Source organism: Erythranthe guttata, chromosome 8 (genome assembly GCF_056151865.1).
Source record: "Erythranthe guttata isolate IM_541 chromosome 8, IM_541, whole genome shotgun sequence".
NCBI lineage: Eukaryota > Viridiplantae > Streptophyta > Magnoliopsida > Lamiales > Phrymaceae > Erythranthe > Erythranthe guttata.
The window spans coordinates 14,317,236-14,342,587 of NC_142540.1; the positions used below are offsets into that span (position 1 = coordinate 14,317,236).

The window sequence follows — 25,352 nt, forward strand, 5'->3', positions numbered from 1 at the left end:
ATGTCCGGCTCCAAAAACTCACCAAATCTCTTTACTGAGCTAATGTCAAATAATTGAGTTATTGGGATCAGTGAGACTTTTTGACTTTCAATTGCTGGGCTTATGGTACAAGTTAGAAAATATGGGTAAAAGTGACTACTCCTCTCCTTTCATCTCACAATTAGCAACTAAGAGTTGCACTAAAGGAATTTTTAGCTCTCTTTCTTGACTAAAGATGTTTTTGCTAAGATTTGGCTTTTGAAATTATTGCTTCACCTCTAAGGATTTATTACCTAACTAGATTTTTCAAGAGTTCAAAAGTCTCCACTTTTGCTCTTGAAGTGATGATTCGAGTTTTTATTTTGATTTTTTTGCTCAAGCCCTGTCCGTCCCTTCTATTTCTCTTCTTCCTTTTCTTCTTCTTCTTTCCTTTTCTTTTTTTTTTCTTCGAAGAAAAAGAAGAATTCGCTGTTATTTTTTTCGACCATACTCCAAGGGATATATTCAAGAAATATCAACCTATTCTACCCGTTTAAACATGGCTAAATGAAAGAACAACGTTTCTCCAAGGCTCAATCAAGGTTCTAAGGATTTTTTAAGGTAGGCTCGAAAGGCTCAAACGGTTCAAAGAAGGCCCAAATCACTTCTCAAATTACTCAATGACTCAATACTTCACTTTGCAAATTTCTAAGGTGTGTTCTAAAACCGAACACTATATGGTATAGAATAAACTAACTCCAATTTTGAAACACGAAACTTTCACCCAAAACAAGGCATAATTCGTGATTCGTAACAATGGTTCATTCCTAAGACACTTTGAATCGAAAGCTCATCAAAGTTCGATCATAATCACAACGAAGCAAGCAATTTCGTCCTTAAACATCAACCATCTCTCATCATCATGATTTATCAATGTATCAATCTTTACCAGTTATTTTAATATTTTTTAATCAAAAGCAATAAATAATCTAACATTGAACTAAAAAAAATATGCTAAAGCATGCAAACTAAAAAAAACTAAAGCACATAAAATCAAGTAATTATCCACCCCCAAACTTAAAATTTGCATTGCCCTCAATGTAATTAGCACAAAGTTCAAGGATAGAAAACATCTGACTAGTCGACACGCCTATCGCCGGGCTGTTCTCCTCCATCACCGCGCTCCTGTGCACGACCATCATCCTCATCGTTTGAAAGCTCATGTACTGGCTCAAGGATCAATGCCGGTAAAGGTGCCAGCTTGGCACACTCGGGTGTACTGCACTCTAGGTGGCGTATGATAGACTGGAGCATCTTCCCCAACCACCGTTGTAAGGACTCGATCGTGCTGACTTTGTACTCCAAAGTGGCCAACCAGTTGCGTGATCACCGCATCTCGCTCCGTCCGTCTCAGAAATCAGTGGTCCGAGCTTGTGCTCAGGCCCTCGTATGGGTCGGAGTTTAGAGCTTGTTATCCACCGTAGACGGGCGCTTTGAATTGGCGAGCCGCTCGGCCACTGATGGGGTCGCGGATTTTTGGTCGATATCCAGCGGTTTAGTTGGAACCTTGGCTTTCTTGCATAGACCGGTCACGGGGCAAGGGAAATAGAAACCCTTGGAGTTGTCGTTCATAGATATCCAGTTGGTCGGAAATGATTTCGCCGACGTTGATAGGCATTCTTTTAAGGATGTAGTAGGCGAGGTCACACCTTTCGTGGTTGATTTGGCTCAAGGACTTGCTGGGGATTAAATTGGCGCATATGAAAGTAAGGCACACTTTGCCGAATTGGTGGATGCACTTTCATTCTAGCTCGTAGAAGTTCTCATTCGCGAATTTGGCCCAAATGGGTGTCCCATAACATTGAACCTCTCCGAGTTGATCCTTTGTTACTTCATCTCGCATTTGTTCCCATTTGCGCGCGTCACCTTTTAGTTTGTAGAAGGATTTGATGGCCTTCCCCAATCGACTTTTTTCTCTTGGATCGTGCTTCAATGGCGATCTGAAACTTGGTGAATTAGGTGGATGTCATAGAACTCTTTGACTAGTGAGAGATTGAAGGATTCCGCCGGCTCCAACATGGATTGCCACCCTCGTCTCATAAAATATTGATTCAAATGATGGAATTGAGCCAATGTGATGTTGTATATTCGCTCCGTGAGTATCTTCTTAGAGGTTTGCTTTTGAAAGAGAGTTTTGGACCCCTCCACACAAAAAAACATCTTCATCGAGACTCGAAACCTCGACGACTTTCTTACCCTTCCTCTTGTCTTGCCCAGAGGATTCATCTCCTCTCCCTCGCTTGTTGGAAGAAATGCTTGTGAGAGTGATTTGGAGAAGATTCGGATAGGATTGGAGAAGAATCGGCGCGAAAAATTCCACCAAACTTGGTTTGGGCAAACTGTCGAACACCTTTTGCGCGTGCTTGAAAAACCTAGGGTTTGGAGATTTTTGTATAATCTTTAATCCTCCCAGCCAAAACCAACAACAATCTAACACTTTTAAGTGTTTTTAGTGGATGGGTTGAAAAATTTGAATGAAATTCAAGAGAAAAATTTACAAAAGTTGAGATAGAGAAGTAAGGGCTCGAAGGAGAAATGAAGAAATAATTTGAAATGTGTGTGGACTGCTGAGTAGGTTGCGCCTCTTTAGTACGCCTTCTGTATAGCTGGCACGGTCGTGTCAGTTTTTGAACTTGTTTCACATGGCCGTGTGAACTAACGGGGATTACTGCCTCGGTTTTTGAACTAGCACGGCCATCTCCCAAATTGAATAGATTTGAGGCGGTCGTGCAAAAAGACGGATGCTCCTGTTTCAAGTTTGAACTAGCACGATCGTCATGCAAAATGCACTCTTTCCTGACACGGCCGTGTGAAACAAAATTTTTTAACAGAAGCAACTCCAAATCTCGGACGACCATGTGGTATTTATATCATTTTGGCACGGCCGTGCGAAACGCCAAATTTTGGCAGAGAGCTGGCTTTTTCTCATACGACCGTGCGAGTTTTACCTTGTTTTTTGGACAGCCGTCCGAGCTTCAAACATGCAAGTTTTCGACCTAAAAATTAAAAATATGATTCAATTGTTAGTTTGCATTCTTATAATCCTAAAAAATAAATAAGAACAAAGTAAAAGAAATGAAAAGGACTAAAATCCCGGGTTGTCTTTCGACAAAAGCTAAGTTTATAGTCTTCAACTAGACTTTGTCTGCTTCTTTGTTCAAGAGAAAGTGATGGAAGTCACTTGGTGATGATCCAATTCTCCTCCCCAATAATGCTTGAGGCGCTGCCTATGAGTTTGAAAGATTTTTCTATACCGGAATCCAATAACTCGACTGCACCATGTGCAAATATTTCGAGCAAGGTGAAAGGTCTTGACCATCTTGACTTGAGTTTACCCGGGAATAATTTGGGATGAGAACTGAAAAGTTGCACCAATTGTCCATTGTGAAATTCCCGATGCAATATCTTATTGTCGTGCCACCGCTTGGTTTTCTCCTTGTAAATACAATTGCTTTCGTAAGCATTCAATCTCAGTTCATCGAGCTCGTTGAGTTGAGTAATTCGTTTCTCCTTGCATGCTTAGAGATCAAAGTTTAGCTTCTTGATGGCCCAAAACGCATTATACTCCAACTCAACCCGTAGGTGGCATGCCTTTCCATAGATCAATCGGAACAGTGTCATTCGAAGGGGAGTCTTGTAAGCTGTACGATATGCCCAAAGTGCATCATCCAATTTTCTGGACCAATCCTTCCGCGCAACAACCTTTTCACGATTCGTGACCTCGGCTTGCCCGTTCTTCTGTGGATGATACGCCAATGTGACCTTGTGCTTTACACCATACTTGGCCAAGAGTGCCTTGAAATGCTTGTTGCAAAGGTGTGTGTCACCATCACTAATAATTGCTCGCGGTGTTCCGAATCGAGTAAATATCTTTCTTTTCAAGAAAGCACAAACCACTGCAGAATCATTAGTAGGAAAGACGGCCACTTCAACCCATTTAGATACATAATCGACGACCACTAAGATGTATAGGTTATTGAAAGACGGGACAAAAGGTCCCATAAAATTAATTCCCCGTACATCAAATGGCTCTACTTTGATCATTATATTTAATGGGAGTTCGTGCCGCAGAGAAATATTGCTCACACACTGGCATCTATCGCAAGTTAATACAAATTTCTGACAATCATTTAAAATAGTTGGCCAAAAGAAACATGACTGGAGCACCTTTCTCGCCGTTCGCTTACCTTTCTGTAATGTCCCCCATAGTCCAAACCGTGGCAACGAAAAAGTATATCCCTTTGCTTATCTTCCGGTACACATCTCTGAATGACCAAGTCACTACATTGCCTAAACAAAAAGGGCTCTTCCCAAAAGTAGTAATTCACATCATGTAAAAACTTTTTTCTGTTGATGAAAAGTAAGCTCAGGTGGTAGTACATCACTAACTAAAGAATTAGCATACCATGGTAATTCTTGATTATTGTTAAGTGTATATTTTTACACATAATCGTACCTTCTAATTGGAGCTTTTAGTGTGTTTTAACGATAATTGGTGCTTAAAATATTGATTATTTGTATTTTAGGTACAAATTGAAGAATTGGAAACTTATGGGGTAAAAACTGCAATTTCGGAGAAAAAGTGGGCCAAAAGTAAAAAAATCAAAACTTCGAAGAATAGAAGCCCGGAAGGCCGTCCGAGTTTCAGTATTAATTTTGACACGGCCGTCCGAGATCACGAGGAGGCGCAGTGAAGGAAGTTTAATTACACAAGGAAACCGCCTTCCTATATTTTTACACCCTATATAAGGCCAAGCCAAGCACACAATTGGACCTCTTATCTTTTTACACGCAATCTAGGAGCAAGAGAAGAGAGCAACGAAGACAAAGACTTGACGAATCTTCATCATAGTTCTTCCTTTACTTTTATTTTCAACTTTTATGATTTTTTCGTATTTTTATTATGCTTTTCGTAGAGAACATGAGTAGCTAAGTTTTTAATCTAGGATTTTGTTGGAACCCTTTGTGGTGAATCGAACCTATTTTTCTAATATTATGCAAGTTTAAATTCCGTGATTATTTCTTCTATTTGATCTTATTTAGCGCATGAACGTAGCTAATTTATGTTGCTATATGTTATTGTTAGAATTGATTGACATATCGTTTTAATAATTAGAACAAGGATAGGAGAGCCTTCGAGTAGTTTTCACCGGATGAGTGTGTCAATTGCATGTGTTATCGTAGACATACAGATAATACCTTAGGTAGCCGTTTGCGAGACTTGTTATTTAATGCTTTATTCATAATTGGTTTGCATAGACATATAGTGAATCGTTTATGAATAATAGACTCATAATACACGCGACAACGGGTTATGAGTAATTTAGTGTCTTGGGTTAATAATCAAGAATCGTAACTTGCATGATAGAGGTTTACTTGGGTATTGAATTATCGCATAGGGGGAAGATAAAATCCTAGATTCGTTTTTATATTGATATTTTCTCGTGATTATTTGCTTTCTTAATTAGTTTAATTGTTTAATTGATTAAATTTGACAACCTTACATAGGCTGGATAAAAATCATAATTGTTAGAATTTGGTACTTAGGATTAGATAATTTAAGTATTCCCTGTGGGATCGACATCCGACTCTCACGAGTCCACTTTTACTACTTGTTTGCGATACGTGCATTTGCGTGTTAGGTATTTAGCCCAACAAATTCACAACAAGTAATTGTTCATCCGGAAAGTTTTCACTAATGGAAATTTTATCTTTCAGTTTATTCTCTAACCTAGATAAATGACTGGCTACTTGGTTCTCGCTACCCATACGATCATGAATTTTCAAATCAAATTCTTGCAGTAATAAGACTCACCTAATAAGTCTAGTGTTACGTGGTAATTGAACAAAGAAACATAGTTTCAAGAATTAAAAAGAATATTTTGAGAGATATGAATTAGGAAGGAATAAAGAGGGGAATTAAGAGAAGACAAATGGAGATTAACTGATTCTTAAACTTCATATCACGTAACACTCTAATTATCCTATTTATAATACCCATAAATAATAATTAAACTACCATCCCACTAACCTCTTAACTACAGTACCTCACTAATTTAATTCACGCCAACTAATAAAAACTACCCACTAACATATAATTTGACTAATTCTAATTAACTTAAATAATAACATATATCATTCCCGCCCGCTCAAAATATCCTTGTCCTCAAGGATATAGTCTTGATACGTATATGGGAACATTTTGCTAATTCAGTTGGTCGGGTGGTCCATCAATTATTTGAGAGAGTTGCTCGAACTCTTCATGATAAATGGCATCAATGAGTGTTTGTTTTATGAAACGAGTGAGGGCTTCGGAAGGATCGTCAAATTCGGTAGGGCTAAAACGGTAGAGCACGCCTTAGTAAAATCTTCCCCTACTGACGAGCCCTTGAACCTAATTAACCAGCGATTTCGTTCCAAAGTGAGTCCTTCCAAACAGAATGAATCGAGGTGCACCTGCTGATCTTGGACAATAATTTGAAATTCCAAAATATTGCTTGGCTTGAAAAAAATATTCCATTGCGTTTTCCGCGACGACTTTTGAGATTTGTTGTTTGAGGTTTGTATTTGGGGCAGGATTTGGAGTTGAGTGTGTTGTAGGTATATTTATTTTTTGCTTGACTGGTAGTGATATTTCTGTTGGTATAATTAATAACAATCTGCGTAAATTGAAAATACTTACTTGTTTGTCGAAAAGAGGAATTGTGAAAACTACAAAGAACGATCGAGGCTTGCCAAAGCAATTCCCTTAAGACAATATTTTCGGGCTGTCAACGGTGCACAGTCTCTTCCCGGTAGTCTCCCAAGGTACAACGATCGGTTGTCAAATATTTGCACGAATATTCGACCCACGGCGAACTTGAACAACGAACGGAACTTTGACGAAGGGAAATAAGAATATGAAGAACTATCTCGTAATTGCCGATTAAATTCAGTACAGAATTGGCCAGATTCTGCCTTTATTTATAGGCGGTGGAAATCCATTCATGGAGGGTTGCAATGGTTGAAGAAGAAGTAGAAGGTTGTGTCTCTTCTTTTTACGAGTTCAAAAAGCATAGGAAAATTAATTGGTCATGGGCCAATTAATTAAATATTTGGTTTGGGCCAAATATTTTATTATTTAGATTTTGGGTCAATTAATTTGACTAATTACTAAATGTCCCCAAAAGTAATATTTGTGGACATGTAAACCCAAACTAGTCCTATCACTCGATCACACCGAGCGCACATCTTTTAAACTTTAACCATTTAATCAAGACAATTTTCATTCACTTTACTTCATGATTTTGATCAAGTAAATACATGAAATTAATCTTTACATAATTAAATTAATATTACTCAATATTAATTATTGGAAATCATGAAAATTCCAACAGTTTCTCCCACAACAAAGGGGTTGACATCATTTTCGGGTTTGGAAGAGGCTCTTTGAGCTCGAAGTTCAGTGAGAACAACTTAGAGGGTGTTGTGTATTTTGTCGAAATTTGATTCGTGTCGAGCTAGGGTTTCAATAACCTCAACAAAAAACTCAGCATCTGATTGGTTACATGCCTCCATGGAATGTAACGGCTCTAATACCATTGTTACGTGGTAATTTGAACAAAGAAACATAGTTTCAAGAATTAAAAAGAATATTTTGAGAGATATGAATTATGAAAGAATAAAGAGGAGAATTAAGAGAAGACAAAAGGGAGATTAATTGATTCTTAAACTTCGTATCATGTAACATTCTAATTATCCTATTTATAATACTCATAAATGATAATTAAACTACCATCCCACTAACCCCTAAACTACACTACTCCACTAATTTAATTCACGCCAACTAATAAAAAATACCCACTAACATATAATTTGACTAATTCTAATTAACTTAAATAATAACACATATCATCTAGGTGATATGATCCAACAATGCATCGGAGTTACTGCCGGGCTAAGCGAGATGCAAATTACAATTGTGGATGTTTATGAAGATGGTGATGCAATACATGAAGATGATCTTGTTCATATCCAGTGCCATAAAGGTGAATCTTCCTGTTCGATTGTTGATATAGTTGGTTGTACTAGCTAAGTATATCAACGGGTTGGTACTGGGCCGGGTTGCCTAAACCCGAGACTCGACCCGTGAAAAATATATAAAATTCAGACCCGACCCAACTCATACCCGAATTAAACAGTTCTGACACGCCAGAGACTTGTTACCATAATTTTTTTTATTTTTGAACTTTCATAATATTTTTCTTCTCTATGTTAACAAAATAACCTAAAAATAAAAATACAATATTTTAAAATAATTCTAGAAGTGATATAACGTAAATAATAAAATTATATAATTAATTATATTTAACTTCTACGATAAATAAAGTTCACAAGGCAAGACGGCTAGCGGTGGTCGACAAGTGATAGATTTTACCTACGAGAAATGCGATTAAAAAAAATGAAATAGTGAAAAATGGGTAAATGAGAATAAACACGATGAAAATTGAAAGTTTGATAAATGAAATCATAAATTAACTTTTATATATAGACTAATTATAAAATATAATATATTTATACGGGTCGGTTCCAATAAGACCCGTAACCCGACCGAAAACCATCCGGTTCTAGAAACTTAAACCCATTGCCCGATCCAGAAGCATTTAACTTACTCAGACCCGCCCCAAACGGGTCGGTTCCGGGTCTAAGACCCGGCAAACCCGTACCCATTGCCTTCGGTGTGAAAGTTGATTGTAATAATTTTGGAGTATTCTAGACCATATAAGCTAATGTCTATAAGCTAATGTCTAACGTTGATCATGAAAGAGAGTTTCCATATGCGCCTTTTGATTTGTCCGGATTCGATGACGAATATTTTTAAAGAGAGTATGATACAATCATGACAAGCTCAAGGATGAAGAATTGGAATAAACGAAAACGTGTGAATTTAATGGAGTTATTCGCATTCGAAATGACGCAAGTCAGCGCATGTGAGTTGGTTGCAGGGTCCATGGTGTGAAATTGGAAGAAAAGAAAGAGAAGAATTCGTTGGACAAGCCGAATTCCATGGATCCGAGATTTTCGCCTATCTTTTGTAGTTTTACCATTCGAGTAATAACTCTCTCATCTGATGTTCAATTAAGGGGATTCCAATTGCCGATTAACTCTAACTGAAAGATCTACAACTTTTATGTTTTGAGCGAAGAGAGATTCGAAGTGGAATAATATCTAAATGAGCTTTAAGTGCATGCACGTGCACAGCCAAATGTCAACGCGAGTTTACAAGGGTGATTGGTAAGTCAACTTGATGTTCAAGTTATGCACGTTTTTATTTTAGGATTTATTATATTTTATTATTTTAGAGTTCTATATGGTTATAATTTTTGTATGGGGTTTTTATGCATAAGTCTCTGACCAACCATCTTTATTATTCTAGGTTCAAGGGCTATATCTCTTTGGCCAATAAGTCCATCCCTTTAATATGTATTATAAATAAAAAAAATTAATGTATATGACAAATATTACCCCCAAACCTTTACACTCAATTCTTAATTGTAACCCCAATTTATTTGACCACAAAAATTCACTTTTGACTTTTTTTTTTTCTTTCTTTTTTCAGAAATTATATTTTTGCCGCCGTTTTCAGCGTTGATTTTTTGAGTTTTTTTTTTGTTTCTTTTTTCCTCCGCCGGTTTTTGACGTTGACTTTTTTTATTTTTTGTTGGTAAGTTTTTTCCGCTGCCGGTCTCCGGTGTTTACTTTTTTTAGTAATTTTTTTCTTCGTGTTTTTACGTCCGCCGCTAAACGTTGATCGTAATTGTACTATCATTAACAATAATTATACAGTCACTGACAGTAAATTAACGTAATTATACTGTCGTTGACAGTAAATTAACGTAATTATACTGTCGTTGACACTACATTAATGTAATTGTACTGTCGTTGACAATACAATTAGAGTCAACAACAATATTATTATTTTTTTGTATATTTTTGTTTCATTTTGTTTGATTTGTTGACAAGTCAACGTAATTATATTACTGTCGTTGACAGTAAAATAACTGTAAACACAATAATATTACTGTCAACCACATCAATATTATTATTTTTTTTGGTTTTTTTGTTTTGTTTGAGTTGTTGACGGAGTATCGTAATAATATTACTGTCTACTATTGTAATATTACTGTAAATACAATAATATTACTATGGTTGACAGTAATATTACTGTTGTTACAATAATATTACTGTCAACCACATCAATATTAATTCTTTTGGCTTTTATTATGTTTACCTTTGTTGAATGGTCAACATATTAGTATTACTCTATTACACAATAATAATGACTTTTATTGTGTTAATATAACTGTGCTATAGATTAATATAGCTATATTAATGTGTTAAAATGTAGTATAGTTAATTTTACTGTGTTTAACAGTAATATAAACTATATTACTGTCAACCAAAACAATATTGTTGTTTAAATGGTGGGGGGTAAAAAAATGTTAAAGAAAAAAGACAAAAAATCGAAAAAGTCAATGCCGGAGACCGGCGGAAAAATCAGGAAGAAAAAAAAAAGTCAACACTGGAGATCGGCGTCAACGGCGCCGACAGACGAAATTGTACTAAAAATTGTGATTTGGGTCAAAATTGAATGATTTGTAAAATTTGGGGTCAAATTGAGGTTTAATTAAATTAAAGGATAAAATTGGAGCATATTAAAATGTGTGGGGTTATTTTAGTCTTTTACAAACCTCTGGACAATGTGTGGACTTTTTTGTAAAAGAGTTTTTTGTCTCGACCCCATTATGAATAAGTACCCATTGATGGGCTTATTTGTAAATTGCCATTTTCTTATTTACTAGTTTCCGTATTATTGTTTAGGTAGGAGTCATTTTTCTTGCGAAAAATTAGTCTTTTTAACATTTATAAATAGGTTGCCGATTTGACTTATTTTGATGGACGAATTTTGATTAATATATTGAGATTATTCTCTCTAGTTCTTTAAGAACTTTTCGAACATAACGGAGGATTCTGTGCGTTTACCCCGACTTATCAATTAATCTTTCGCAATTGATTGTGGCGTCTTCACGTACCAAGGTTCTTGTCTCTTTATAGGCAACGGGTTGCGGTTCCACCCTTTGATTCCTTGTTTTTTGGATGTTTCGATCTTGTTTCCGCATAAGGTATTGGGTTTCCTAACAATTTGTATCGGGTTCGTATCAGTGGGTAACCAGGGCCAATATCGAGAACAGGTTTCGCTTATCCTTTATCTTTATCGTTGAGTCTGTCGTGTTCGTGTCTTCGTTGTTTGTTCCTGTTTCTTTTATCGAGGCGTCTAGTTTCATTTCTTCTTCTCTTCTGTTTTACTGTTTTGAGTCTATAAACAAATAAAAAATAAATAATTTAAATTCGAATTTTTTGTTCTTTATTATCCGTTTCATAGAGTCTAAGTTAGGTTTTGTTAGTGTAAAAAATAAATCGAAAATCACTCTAAGGTTAAGTCCTTGTAGGTGTTTTAATAGAATTGGATACGTGCACTTCCGTGTTAGACGTATGTCTTTCGGTTTATACATGTATCAGTAGTGGTGTTTTATCACTCTAAATTTCGGTTTATTTAAAGTACTAAACTTGTTGGTATAAATACTAACACGGAAGTGCACGTATCGCAAACAAGTAGTAAAAGCCCCACATGGAACACTTAAATTATCTAGACCTAAGTACCGAATTCTAACAACTATGATTTTTATCCAGCCTACACAAGTTTGTCAAGATTTTACGATCTAAATTATTAGACTAACTAAGAAAGCAATTAAACACAAGAAAATATCAATTAAAAGGGACCTAGAATTTTATCTTCCCTCTATGCGATAAATCTTAACCCAATTAAACCTCTATTATGCAAATTAAACTCCTGATTATTAACCCGAGACGCTAAATTACTCATAACCCGATGTCGCTTGTATTATAAGTCTATTATTCATAAACAATTCACTATATTTTTATGCAAACCAGTTATGAATAAAGCATTAACTAACAAGTCTCGTGAAAGTCTACCTAAGGTGATTCTATATGTCTACGATACCACGTGCAATTAACACATTAATCCGGTGAAAACTGTTGGGAATCATGCACGTGTACGCAGCGGAATTTTTTTTTTACATGAAATAAAAAATTTAATTCACATAAACACATGCTCGATTCGTATTAAACAATTAATTGCGCACCTTAGCGCTTCTAGCAAAAATTAAAGACAACATGCGTATAATTAATTCGATAATAAATCACATAGCATGCTCGCAGTAAATCATGAATCCATACAAACGATACATATAGAAATTCATGAAAATTCATCCTGTGAATATAAACATAAAATTTAATATAATTAAATTAACAAGTAATAAAATCGGATCCGAAAAATACCCCTTGAAGCGTGAGGCAAACTCTCAGATCGAAGGCAACTGCCACGGAAACCAATCCGTGCAGTCGGGAGGAGCACCAGCGGTACAGCGGCGACTGACGCGTTCAACGACGGCGGCGCGTGAGATCCACGCGCGGTCTTCGGTCGGCGCGTGGGGGCGCGTGTGGCGGTGCTTTGGCTACGGCTTCTCGGCAATTCGACTCCTTGGTCTTCCTCCTCTCGGATTTCACCTTATATACTAAGATCTATTAAATACGTGGCACTAGACACTCAAAAGTCAGAATAGACGGAAAAAAAGACAAAGGAAAGATACTACCAATAGTAATCGGCGCGTGAGGCCGATTCCGGCTACGGCAGCGGCGGCGGAGGGGGGAGAATCGGCCGAGAGTGGGAGAGAGCGGCTAGGGTTTTCTCTAGTGTGTTGTGTGTTGTGCAAGACCTATAAATCACGTATTTATAGTCTCTTGTATAAAAGCCCTAACGGGCTTAAGTTGGACCGGGCCCAACAGCTTAAGTTCGTTAGTCTTTACTCGCTCGTTTCTCACAACTCAATCATCAAAAAATTATAACGATTACATTTTCGGAATCATTGTAACGTCCTCGTCATTGTAACCTTCAAAATTTGGAAACTTCCCAATTTAGAAAGTTCACTAAGATGTTCGCCTATTCTTTTCCTTTTCTTATTCTCATTCATAATTCCAAATTACGAATGTTGGACTCAATTACATTTACTTCCAATCATGCAAAGATTAAACATTTTATCCTTGACAGTTTATTCAAAGATCTCGAGTGCACGAGCAGTGTGACCCTCGATGGTTCAGGAGTAAGCTAGCCGTGGGTCCACAACCCTTTGTGGTTTAAACTCGTCCCTAGAGTTACGATTAAGATGAAGCTCGTTTCAACTTAATCACCCAAGGAATCAAGATTGGCGTCTAGCAACTACACGTCATGATTCCCTAGATACAAATGAAGTGCCTGCAAGAACCTTTTGATATAGTTAACGTACAGTACGATCCCTTCGATTGATATGCCCCGATTGAACTAGAGGCATTGGTTCATTGAGACCTCCTTAGTAGTTCAATAACTGTGCGATCGTTCTAAGTGTTGTAATCGGTACGTGCATGACTTAGAGAATCAAATTCCCTAATCATCACTTAGTCAGCTCTGGCTAGAGACTTAAAGATTACAAACTATGGGAACACACAGGACATCCAAGACTATTCTAGCGATCGAATCGCCGACTACAATGCACAGACCTCCCACTAGATTTCTGACTGCACGAACACTGGCCCTTGGGGCAGTCCTCGGTGGAACTCAGGGACATGTCACGATACAGCTGATCCTCTAGTGAAGTCACGGTGATGTCTAGGTCTTAAGGACTAATAGTGTACAACTATACCATAGATATATCTACTCGATTATTGAGAACCACTTAGAGATTTCTAGGGTGAGGGAGTTCAGTGAACTCGTCAACTTACGAGCACCTATTTATGCATGCCAATATCACAATACCGTTTACTGATGAGATGCAGTACACATACACTAAGTGCTAGTCTCTTAATGGGAAAGGCCGATATCCTCATTGGTGGCGTAACCCTTCGACTAGGAACACATTTAACAGTTATAATACATAAGTAAATATCTCACGATCCTAAAAGATCAATTACAAGTTCTTGTAATAACTGTAAGGACTATATCTATGTTTGAACCACAGACAAAGATATAGAATGCCAAGGTGTTTTATTATTAATATGAAAAAGGATTATTTATTACCAGAATAAATGGAAAGATTACTCGAAGACTCTTCTATCCATGTTCTAATTATTAGAACGATCTGTAGATTCAATTTTAAGAGTAACACATAGCAGCATAAATTAGCTAGATTGATGCACTAAATAAGATCAGATAGAAGAAATAAGCATGGAATTAAACTTGCATAATATTGAAAAATAGGTTCAAATCACTACATAGGGTTCCAACAAAATCAAAGATTGAAATCTTTGGTACTCGTGTTCTCTACGAAAAACATCATAAAAAAAAATTCATAGATTCGAAAAAGAGAAATAAAAGAAGAACTATGATGAAGATTTGCAAGGTGTTCATCTTCGATTCACCGTTGTCTCGCTCTTCTTGCTCTAAGATTGTGTAAAAATGTCTCCAATTCATTTTTGTATTTTTTCTTAAGTAGGTGCTCCAACTTGGTAGAAGATCCGGGTTTCCTTGTGCAATTAAAACTCCAAAACTTCTATTTTGCGTCTCTTCACACGACCATGTGAGAATCAGTACAAATCTCACATGACCGTCTTTGATTTTGAAGCTTTCTGCCAAAATACCGCATTTCACACGGGCATGTCAGAAATAGGCCAATTCTCACACAGCCATCTGAGGCCAATTTTCAGCCTCCGACATGTTTTCTTCATTTTTTGGCCTGTTTTTTGCTCGTTTCATCCTTGAAACTCCCGAATTTTCAAATTGTACCTAAAGTAAAATAAATCAATCATTAAGAACCATTATATCAATACAAGTCCACAAAATTCCTTATAAGAAAGTATAAATTGAGTGTAAAATCTACACTGAACAAAAGGTAAGGAAGATCCAAAGATAGGCGGCATCCCCAGAAGCTTGGACCCTAGCTAGCTGATGGGTGAAAAAATCCGCTGAGGGCACTGGATCAGCAATGGAAAAGAGGCTCAAGAGATCTACATGGGCTCTTTTGGAGTCACTGGCGAGAGGACGTTTCTAGCTCACTACCGCCAACTCGCCCTGAGCTTTGGCCAACCCTTGACTCTGACTAGGCAGAGCGACCGCCATGTGACCTTCAGTCTCGCTCTCTGGAAGGTTAATAACAACTAAGGGAGCATCGGGAGGAGTTGTACACGAGGGAGAGGGACGTCGGGTTGGTGAGTTCGAGTTGTGAGAAGGCAAATCGGTCCCTCGAGAGGCTCCACTGGTAACAGTCGTTTATGCAAGTTCACACGCAGGTGCTGCCGCAGCTCTCTTCTCAACCAATTCCATCTCCATCAGCATGTAGATCTCACCTATAACAAATAAGAGATCATTAAAACATCATCACATGAAGCATAATCGTCAAGAAACAGATATAAAATATTTTCGCAAAAAATCAATCTAAAATATAAACACCAAAACAGAAGCATGTATACCCCAAGTACGAGGGTCGAAGGGAGGTGTTTGCCATAAATGGGGAAAAGAGAAGAGTGAAGGTTTGCCCACGATCTTCTCAACGTGACAAACACGCGCATGAGCGAGGGAAAGCAACGATGTCACCTCGCTCTCATAGTTACAACTAGTAACATCCCCTTTAGGAGACCCATAGAGCGGAGTGTTGTTGAAGGGCCAAGGCGAAAGGGGAGCGAATGAAAAAGAATATCCACTGCCAGGAATCAAATTTGGTAATCATGCTACCAAAGAGATGGCCGGAGATGCGAGTGGAGAGGTGGAAGTATCCCGGGCGGGACTTATTTAGGGTAAAAAGTTGAAAAAAGAAATCGGGACGAGGATCAATGCCGTGACTCACATAAACTATATCAAAAGAAGATATGAACTTTATGGCGTTAGGATAGAAATAGTGCAAAGGAACTTGATACATATGGCTAACATCAACATAAAAAGGGTGTAGGGGGTTAGTTATACCCAACCGAAATTGATCAAGAATACCAAGTAAGATATCCCGAAGGAGGATGGGAAGGCAACCGAGAAGGTGAAGGAATGAGAAGTTATAAGAAGGATCCAAACCCTAGCAGGAGCGGAGGACGTCAATGTCAAAAGAATCTACTAGAGAGTGAGTAGCCTTCCCCTTGGGCACAGACTTCCCCTAACCGGCGCGTAACTGGAAGGAGGAAGGCCCATGGGCACATTTTTTAGAAGGCCGACGATGACCTCTCTGGGACACCGGAATGGGTGGAGGAAGGGAGTTTTTTCTCTCAGAAAAAGAGGCGGAAGTGCCTTGGAAAACCATGGCCGAAAAACGGTTTGAAAAACAAGCAAAGAGGAGACAAGGGAGGATAAAAAGTACATGGTGATCAAGAGTCGCACTACTCTGGTAGGGATAATTAAAGAAAAACAAGAATAAAAGAGAAGGAGATGGTAAGGAAAAAAGTATAACGGGAGGAGAGGAAGTATTGGAAAATTGGTCATTAATAAACGGGCATTGGAAACAAGGAGACCACGCGCCTAAGTCACGATTACCTAGGTAAGCAAACGAAAAGGCGGAAGACAAGAGGACAACGAGAAATGATGGTTGAACGCGAGACCAGAAGCGGACCTCGTGGTGGTCAAAATTACATGGCAACAAACCCTTGCTACTCCGAGCTTCTGTTCGAAACTTAACCTATTATTTTCTTAAGTAAAAATAGTAAATAAGAAGGAATTATTAGTGAGAACCCCCATTAGGCATAATAAGGGTGGATTTGGCCCCTTTTACTTTATTAGTGGAAACCCCGAATTATTTAATTAAATATTTTTTTAATAAATTACTGTATAATATAACTAATCTACCCCAACCGCTATTACACAATTGATTATATTTTGTCCTCCCTTTTTTTTCTTATCCCCACAAACTGCTCTTTCTTTTCTCTCTACATGTTGACGCCATTGGAGAAGCAACTCCAAACTGCTCTCTTCTCGATTTGTGCCGAATCTATGCTATTGGTCGATGGTCGTCGTTTGTGGTCGTGTGGCTGCCCGACTTCCACTCCTCCTTCCACCACAATATTGATGCCGCCATCTCCCCCCTTATGTGCTCACGCTTTAGGGTTTCGTATGGCTGAAGATCGAATTTGCTTTCTTTTATTCATTTTCGTTTTCTCTCTACAAGATTTGCTTCATTTTTTTTTAATCCAAATTCATTAATTTTTTTTCTTTTTGAGTTTTTTAGTGCTAAATTGGGGCAAATTTGTATTGTTTTGGAGTTTAATTTGTCAATAAACTAGATTGGTTAGTTGATTTGAATAATTTTGTAGTCAAAAACATCAATATAGTTGTTTTCTATTTTAATTTTGGGCAAATGGCAAAAAGGCCCATCACATGGGACTTAAATGCATTTTGGTCCACAAAAAAAAACAGTCTCTCAATTAAGCCCATCCCCATGTCTTTAGTCTAAAATACCCTCAATAATATAATTCTTATCAATTCCACCCATTGTGCTCTAACTTTCTTAATATTACACATTGACCCCGGATTTAAACAAATATATCACATTAACCCCCAAAACTTTTTTTTTTCAGAAACTAATTTTTTTTATGAAATGTTTATTTTCCGGCCAGATTCCGGACACATTCCGGCGTTGACCGCCAGTCTCTAGTGTTGATTTTTTTATTTTTTTTTTGAACTTTTTTTTCTTGAAATTTTTTTCCGGCCGGTCAACCACCGTTGACCGACGGTCTCCAGCGTTGACTTTTTTTTTTTTAATTGTTTTTCTTAGAAAAAAAATATTTTAATTAATATTACTGTCTTGGCTACTAAATTACTGTCTCAGACAGTAATATTACTGTTTGGGACAGTAATATTATGAATATTATTTTTCCGAACAGTAATATTATTAATATTATTGTCTAAGACAGTTAAATTACTGTTGGAGACAGTAATTTAACATCCAAGGTAGTAATATCAATTAAAATAATTTTTTTAAGGAAAAAAAAAAAGTCAATTAACAGTTAAATTAATGTCTCCGACAGTTAAATAACTGCTGGAGACAGTAATTTAGCAACGAATACAGTAATATTAATTAAAATATTTTTGAAGAAAAAAAAAAGAGTCAATTAACAGTTAAATTACTGTCTCCGACAGTTAAATAACTGCCGGAGACAGTAATTTAGCAGCCAAGATAGTAATATTAATTAAAATATTTTTTTTAAGAAAAAACAAAATTATAAAAAAAAAAAAAAAAAAAAAGAAGTCAACGCCGGTCAACGGCGGCGACCGGCGGTCTCCGGTGGTGGCGGGTCAAAATTGGGGTCAAATTGAAATTATGGTTAAAATTGGTTAATTGATGAAATTGGGCTAAATTGGGGTATAAATCATGAAATTGGAGTTAAATTGGGTTTCAATGAATTGGGGGTAATTTTGGTATATATAAAAGGATTTTCCTTATTTGCAAATAAGTTTGAATGGGCTGGATTTATTTGAAAGACAAAAAAGTAGGATGTCCCTCTTTTAATTAAGTGCCCTTGTCATGGGCCTATTTGCCATTACCCCTTTAATTTTTGTTGGGTGTCTCTTACAATAATATAGTCGTTTTCATAACTTTATAGTTGATTTCGGGTTCTCCTATAGTTGTTTTTGATAATTTTTATTTTATTTCATTTTTTGGTAAACTTGTTGTTGAACACCACAATTTTGTAGTTGTTTACGATAATTTATAGTTGACTATGGAAAAATAAAAAAATGAAATAAAGAAAATTAAAAGAAAATTGTAGTTGAATTCGAAAATATTATAATTGATTTGGAAATTTTTTTAATTAATTCTGGAAAAAAGAAAACCTGATTTTTTTTTAAATAATTAAACGAAAAAAAAGTTAAAGAAGAAAAGAAGGCATCAAAGGGGTGAGTCATGACTGTATGACCAATTGACTACCTAATTGCATAAATAATTCAAGAAAATGATAATTTAAATTTATTCTCTTTATACTTTTCTATAACATATATGCATAATTAGCCATTTATATATTAACACACGTTGTATTATGCATAACTATATATTATAGATAATTAATAATGAAAAAATATCTCAGCTTGCGTCTCTGAATTTCTAATTCTCAGCTCCTTCCTTGATTGTGCATTTTCACTAGACGACAAACTGTTCCATGCCACATGCAGCACCTTGTTTTTGACCATATATATTTATACAAACTTTAAATAAAACTAGTTATAATATAATTAAATCATTATTTAATTATTGACGGCAGCCATTATAGTGATACGATCTCTTGTGTATCATAAGATTTCTTTACTAAACGTAAGAAAACTCTTCTTTATTATTTCTCTTTTTCATAATAAAACCCTAGCACAAGACGACTATTTAAATATAAGAAAACCCTAGAATCCTAATCTAACTAGAAAAGATAATTACCTAAACTAATAAAATACTTAATAATTCTCCTAACCCTAACTCACGGTCATATATATATCATAAATATACTAATATAATTAATTAATAATAAACTATTAACTAAACTAATAATTAAACGATATATTTAATAATAAATCGTATCAAACCACCCCTCTTGAAATGAACCTTGTCCTCAAGGTTCGAGTCAATTTGCGTTTCCACCTATGTTTGACTTCATCGACTTGCTTCCCGATTGACTCCGACTCTGACTCCGAAAAACATGATGAACGATCAAGATCTTTACCACACTGTTTATGTTGATCGAACGAACTCCTAAAAGCTTTTGGAAAGATTCTCAATATTTTTCCCGATAAATAAGCCTCTTCAATTACCTTTTCAGATTCCGGTTCATTCACAATCACCAATTCTTGTTCGTTTTTTTTCCTTTCAACATCATGGAAATCTCCCAATATCCATTGTAGTTCTTCATTCTCATCTTTGGTTAATTCCTTATCTTCGTCCCAAATTACCTTAGTTAAGACGAGTGATTCTTCGTTCTCCTCCTTGGTTGGTTTCTCGTCTTCATCCCAAATTACTTCAACTGAATCCAATAATTCTTCTTTCGGCGAACTCACAAAAAATTGGGGCTCTTCGAAAAAGTCATCATCGTCTTCTTCCTCTCCCTCCGACGATAGGCTTGGCAGTGGCGGTGGTGGCGATGGCCGTGGCGGTGACGGGCAACGGTCCCTTCGGCAGCGGTCCCTTCGGCTTTTGTGATGGCGTTGACGTCGTCCTTGACTTTGTTCGAGCAATTTCTGAAAATTAATCCGTAATTTCTCTACGGATTTCTCCAATCGCTCTAACCGTCTTGTTTCTGACATCGTGATTTTCACAAAGTTTTGATGTGATCTCAACTTGTTTCTGACATCGTGATTTTCACAAAGTTTTGATGTGATCTCAACTTTGCTCCAGCGTAGCTTTGATGTAATCGCTGCCTTGCTAACGAAGCGTTGGTGTTAATCGCAACTTCGCTCTGATACCAATTGATACGATCTCTTGTGTATCATAAGATTTCTTTACTAAACGTAAGAAAACTCTTCTTTTATTATTTCTCTTCATTATAAAAACCCTAGCACAAGACGACTATTTAAATATAAGAAAACCCTAGAATCCTAATCTAACTAGAAAAGATAATTACCTAAACTAATAAAATACTTAATAATTCTCCTAACCCTAACTCACGGTCATATATATATCATAAATATACTAATATAATTAATTAATAATAAACTATTAACTAAACTAATAATTAAACGATATATTTAATAATAAATCGTATCATATAGATTATTCAATGTTTGATGTTTGACTCTTTGCGTACTATATATATGTAACTGTCCAATTTCAATCAAACATAACCACAACATTCAGTTGATAAAACATACACACAGTAAAACACACTAATTTGAAGTATCTACGTACATAAATATTATGGAATCGACGACGATGATTTTGTTAGTCTATGTCATCTCTCTCTCGATTTCGATATTATTCGCATTCCTTTTCGGCCTCCACCACCACCTTTTCGGCAACAAGAACAAATTCTCCTCCGCCGCCGCCGCCGCCGCCGCCGCCGGTCCCCTGCCTCCGGGAAACACGGGGTGGCCCCTGGTTGGGGAGAGCCTACATTTCCTGTGGGCGGGGTGGAAGGGCCACCCGGAGAAGTTCGTATTGGACCGAGTGGCTAAGTACTCATCCAGTGTTTTCAGAACTCACCTTGTGGGCGAGAAGGCAGCCGTATTGAGCGGTGCGAGCGGCAACAAATTCTTGTTCTCGAACGAGAACAAGCTCGTCAGGGCATGGTTCCCAAGTGGCATCGACAAAATCTTCCCATCATCGACTCGATCTTCTTCCGAAGAAGAGGGCATCAAATTGAGGAGAATGCTCCACACTTTCTTGAAAACCGAAGCCCTTCGTCGCTACATCGGTAAAATGGACCGTATGGCCCAAAAACACTTTGAAGAGGGATGGGAGAACAAGAGCGAAGTCGTCGTCTTGCCTCTCGCAAAAGACTACACCTTCCAATTAGCATGCAGGCTTTTTGCGAGTGTCGAAGATCCTCAACAGGTCGATAGATTATCGAAGCCTTTCAATCTTTTGGCGTCGAGTTTGTTTGCCATCCCCATTGACTTGCCCGGGACACCCTTCAATAAGGGTATTAAGGCCTCCAAGATTGTCAGACAAGAGCTTCTCTCCATCATCAAACAACGCAAAATCGACTTGGCCGAAGGGAAAGCTTCGCCCACCCAAGATATTCTATCCCACATGCTTCTCACCAGCGATGAAAACGGCAAATTCATGCAAGAGTTTGATATTGCGGATAAGATCTTGGGCTTGTTGATTGGAGGCCGTGATAGTGCCAGCGTTGCTTGCACTTTTATCGTCAAGTATCTAGCCGAGCTTCCTCATATTTACGACGGAGTTTACAACGAACAAATGGAGATTTTGAAATCAAAAGCTCCAGGCGATTCGCTCAACTGGGAAGACCTACAGAAGATGAAATACTCGTGGAACGTTGCTTGTGAAGTCATGAGACTTGCGACACCTGTCCCTGGAACTTTTCGAGAAGCCATTGCAGATTTTTCATACAAGGGTTACTCTATTCCAAAGGGTTTCAAGCTATACTGGAGCGCCATCGCAACACACAAAAACCCGGAAATCTTTCCTGAACCGGAGAAGTTCGATCCATCGAGGTTTCAGGGAGCAGGGCCCGCACCCTACACCTTTGTTCCTTTCGGCGGGGGCCCGAGAATGTGCCCCGGACTAGAGTACGCTAGATTCGAGATCCTCGTCTTCATGCACCACCTTGTCAAGAGGTTCAAGTTTGAGAAGATGATTCCTAATGATGGTAAATTTGTCGTCGATCCAATGCCGATTCCCGCCAAGGGTCTTCCTATTCGCCTCATTCCTCACGAAAACTAAGCCATATTAATTTCCAAATCCAATATTTTTTTCAATTCTTTTATTCATTTCAACGGCTCTGATAATTTGAGCTGTTTTTGTTTCGATTTGGTTTCTCAGAATCTTGTACCTTTGTGATGAATTATTGTGAGATGTAACTATTAATCTTCTCTTTATATTGTTTTATAAGCCCACTATAGGGTGTTTGGCGCAACCTTGCTAAACCGATCCCAAAACTATGATTAATTTCTAGATGATGCAATCGAACGGTTCCGAATCTCAACCGAGTAATAATCCCAAAAAGGATGGTAATAATGACGAGATCACTACTAGTAACAAGATGGTGGCGCCGAAGCCGTCGATTACGTACAGCTCTTTCAATCAGTGATTTTAGGATTTCGATTAATATACCCATTTTTTTTTTTCCTTCTCAGATCATTGTTATTGCGGATTTGAAGTTCGAATGATTAAACTGTTGGATAAGGCAAATCAAAATAAAGTGTATTTGACTCTTGGCCATCTAAAGAGTGAAGTTCATGAATTTGGAAAATTAAAGATGTATCTTGAAGAACAATGAATTTAGTCTTATGTCCTTTCATATATCTAAATAGTACTTAATTTCCTATTAGTATAAATATGAGGTTTATGTTTGTATTTCCAGCAAGAAGAAAAAAAGCAGAGTGAAATAGAGAGAAACGAGAGTCTCTATCTTGTAAAAGGCAGCAGCCTAATTCCTTTGAGAAATACAAGTGTTTTGAGTTTAATCTTCTTCCTTTGTTTATCATATTGAGTTGTGATTATCTTAAACATTTGGGACCAACATAGTGGTATCAGAGCCACGTTACGAGGAAGACGTCATGACAAACGGTTTTGTGCAAACCCAACTGCCAAAACTCACAGGAGAAAATTATGAAAATTGGAGCATTCAAATGAAGGCTCTCTTTGGGTCATACGATCTTTGGGAGATTGTTACAAGTGGCTACGAAGAACCTGGTGCAGATGCAGAAGCTGCTCTAAACGCCGGACAAGGGAATACTCTACGAGAGCAAAGAAAGAAAGATAAGAAAGCATTATACTTTCTCTGTCAAAGTGTTGGCGAATCCATGTTTGAAAAGATTGCTGAAGCAAATTCGAGCAAAGAAGCTTGGGATAAACTTGCCTCTCATGGGAGAGGAAATCGTGGCGGCCGAGGTAACAATAAAGATGTTGAATGTTACAACTGCCACAAGTACGGTCATTTTGCATCAGATTGTTGGTTCAACAATTCTGAACAAAATGATCAATCCAATTTCGCCCAAAAACAAGAAAACGAAGATATCACACTTCTTTTTGCACAAAAGGACTCCGACAAACAACAAGATGTGTGGTATCTTGACTCAGGAGCGAGCAATCATATGCGTGGAAAGAAAGATATCTTTGAGGACCTTGAAGAGTACTTTCATGGCAATGTTAGTATGGGAGATTGTTCCACAGTTCCAGTGAAAGGCAAAGGAAGAATTAAAATTTTTCAAAAAAATGGTGTTGCTCGGTATATTTCAAGTGTGTATTATGTACCTGACATGAAGAGCAATATTCTCAGTCTCGGGCAATTACTTGAAAAGGGTTATGTAATACACATGGAGGATTTTTGTCTTTATTTGATAGATGCACAGGGATGTCTTATCACTAAAGTCCAAATGGTGAGCAATCGAATGTTTCCGCTGCAGTTAAACACTACTTCTGAAAAGTGTTTACAAGGGATGATAAAGAAGGAGTCGTGGAAATGGCATCTTCGACTTGGCCATCTTAATTTTAGTGGTCTTAAGCTCCTGGCAAATGCTAAAATGGTGAATGGATTACCATCGATCGAGACACCAGATTTTGTTTGTGAATCGTGCACTCTTGGAAAGCAACACCGAAATAGCTTCCAAAGTGGAAAGTCGTGGAGAGCTCAAACACCGTTGCAGTTGGTGCATACAGATATTTGTGGACCTCTTGACATTGAATCTCTTGGAGGTAACAAGTATTTTATTTCATTTATTGACGACTTCAGCAGAAAATTGTGGGTGTATTTTATCAAGGAAAAAATCAGCTGCATTTATGATTTTCAAAAGGTTTAAGTCATTTGTTGAGATGCAAAGTGGTCAAAAAATTAAAATCCTCAGATCTGACAGAGGTGGAGAATACACCTCAAATGAATTTCGAGATTTTTGCAGAGAACGAGGTATAAAACAGCAATTTACAACCTCGTACACTCCACAACAAAACGGTGTTGCGGAAAGAAAGAATCGCACTATTCTTGACATGACGAGAACCATGTTAAAAGAGAAAAACCTGCCGAAATTTTTTTGGGCTGAATCTTTGCGATGTGCGGCTTATTTGCTGAACCGGTGTCCAACTAAAAGTGTGAGAAATATGACACCACAAGAAGCCTGGAGTGGTTACAAGCCAACAATTGGCCATCTTCGAATTTTCGGCTGTGTTGCCTTTGCGCGAGTTCCGGAAGCAAAAAGAAAAAAACTTGATGACAAAGGTGAGAAGTGTATCTTCATTGGCTATAGTAAAGAATCAAAAGCATACAAACTCTATAACCCACTAACCAAAAAATTAGTGGTGAGTAGAGATGTTGTATTCAACGAAGACGAAATGTGGAAGTGGAATGAAGGAGAATCCAACAGAGAAATTCAAGTCGAAAATGAGGAAAATAATGAAAGAGAAGAGCCGCAGATGTTAACTCCTCCACATGCAAGAACTCCTCGCGAAAATGAAGATTCAGGTGGTTCCCCTTCTACACCAATCAAAATGCGAAGCTTGAGGGAAATTTATGAAGAAACCGAAGAGACAAATTTGCTATGTCTCTATGCTGATCATGAGCCGTTATCTTTCGAAGAAGCGGTGAAAGAAGAGTGTTGGAAGAAATCTATGGTGGAT

The 25,352-nt window shown here is 37.4% G+C and overlaps 2 protein-coding genes across 2 annotated transcripts; one reads left to right on the top strand and one right to left on the bottom strand.

Moving 5' to 3' along the window:
- Positions 1-3,537: 3,537 nt before the first annotated feature.
- LOC148768576 (uncharacterized) lies at positions 3,538-8,727 on the bottom strand. The gene is made up of 3 exons (XM_088821276.1): positions 8,616-8,727; positions 4,206-4,308; positions 3,538-4,114 (listed from the first exon to the last, which is right to left on the bottom strand). The coding sequence occupies exons 1-3, from the start codon at positions 8,725-8,727 to the stop codon at positions 3,538-3,540; spliced, it is 792 nt and encodes a 263-aa protein (XP_088677402.1).
- A 12,170-nt stretch (positions 8,728-20,897) lies between these two features.
- LOC105970879 (beta-amyrin 28-monooxygenase) lies at positions 20,898-22,618 on the top strand. The gene has a single exon (XM_012995697.2). It carries the CDS (start codon positions 20,973-20,975, stop codon positions 22,461-22,463), a length of 1,491 nt encoding a protein of 496 aa, XP_012851151.2. The 5' UTR covers positions 20,898-20,972; the 3' UTR covers positions 22,464-22,618.
- The last annotated feature ends 2,734 nt before the right edge of the window (positions 22,619-25,352 follow it).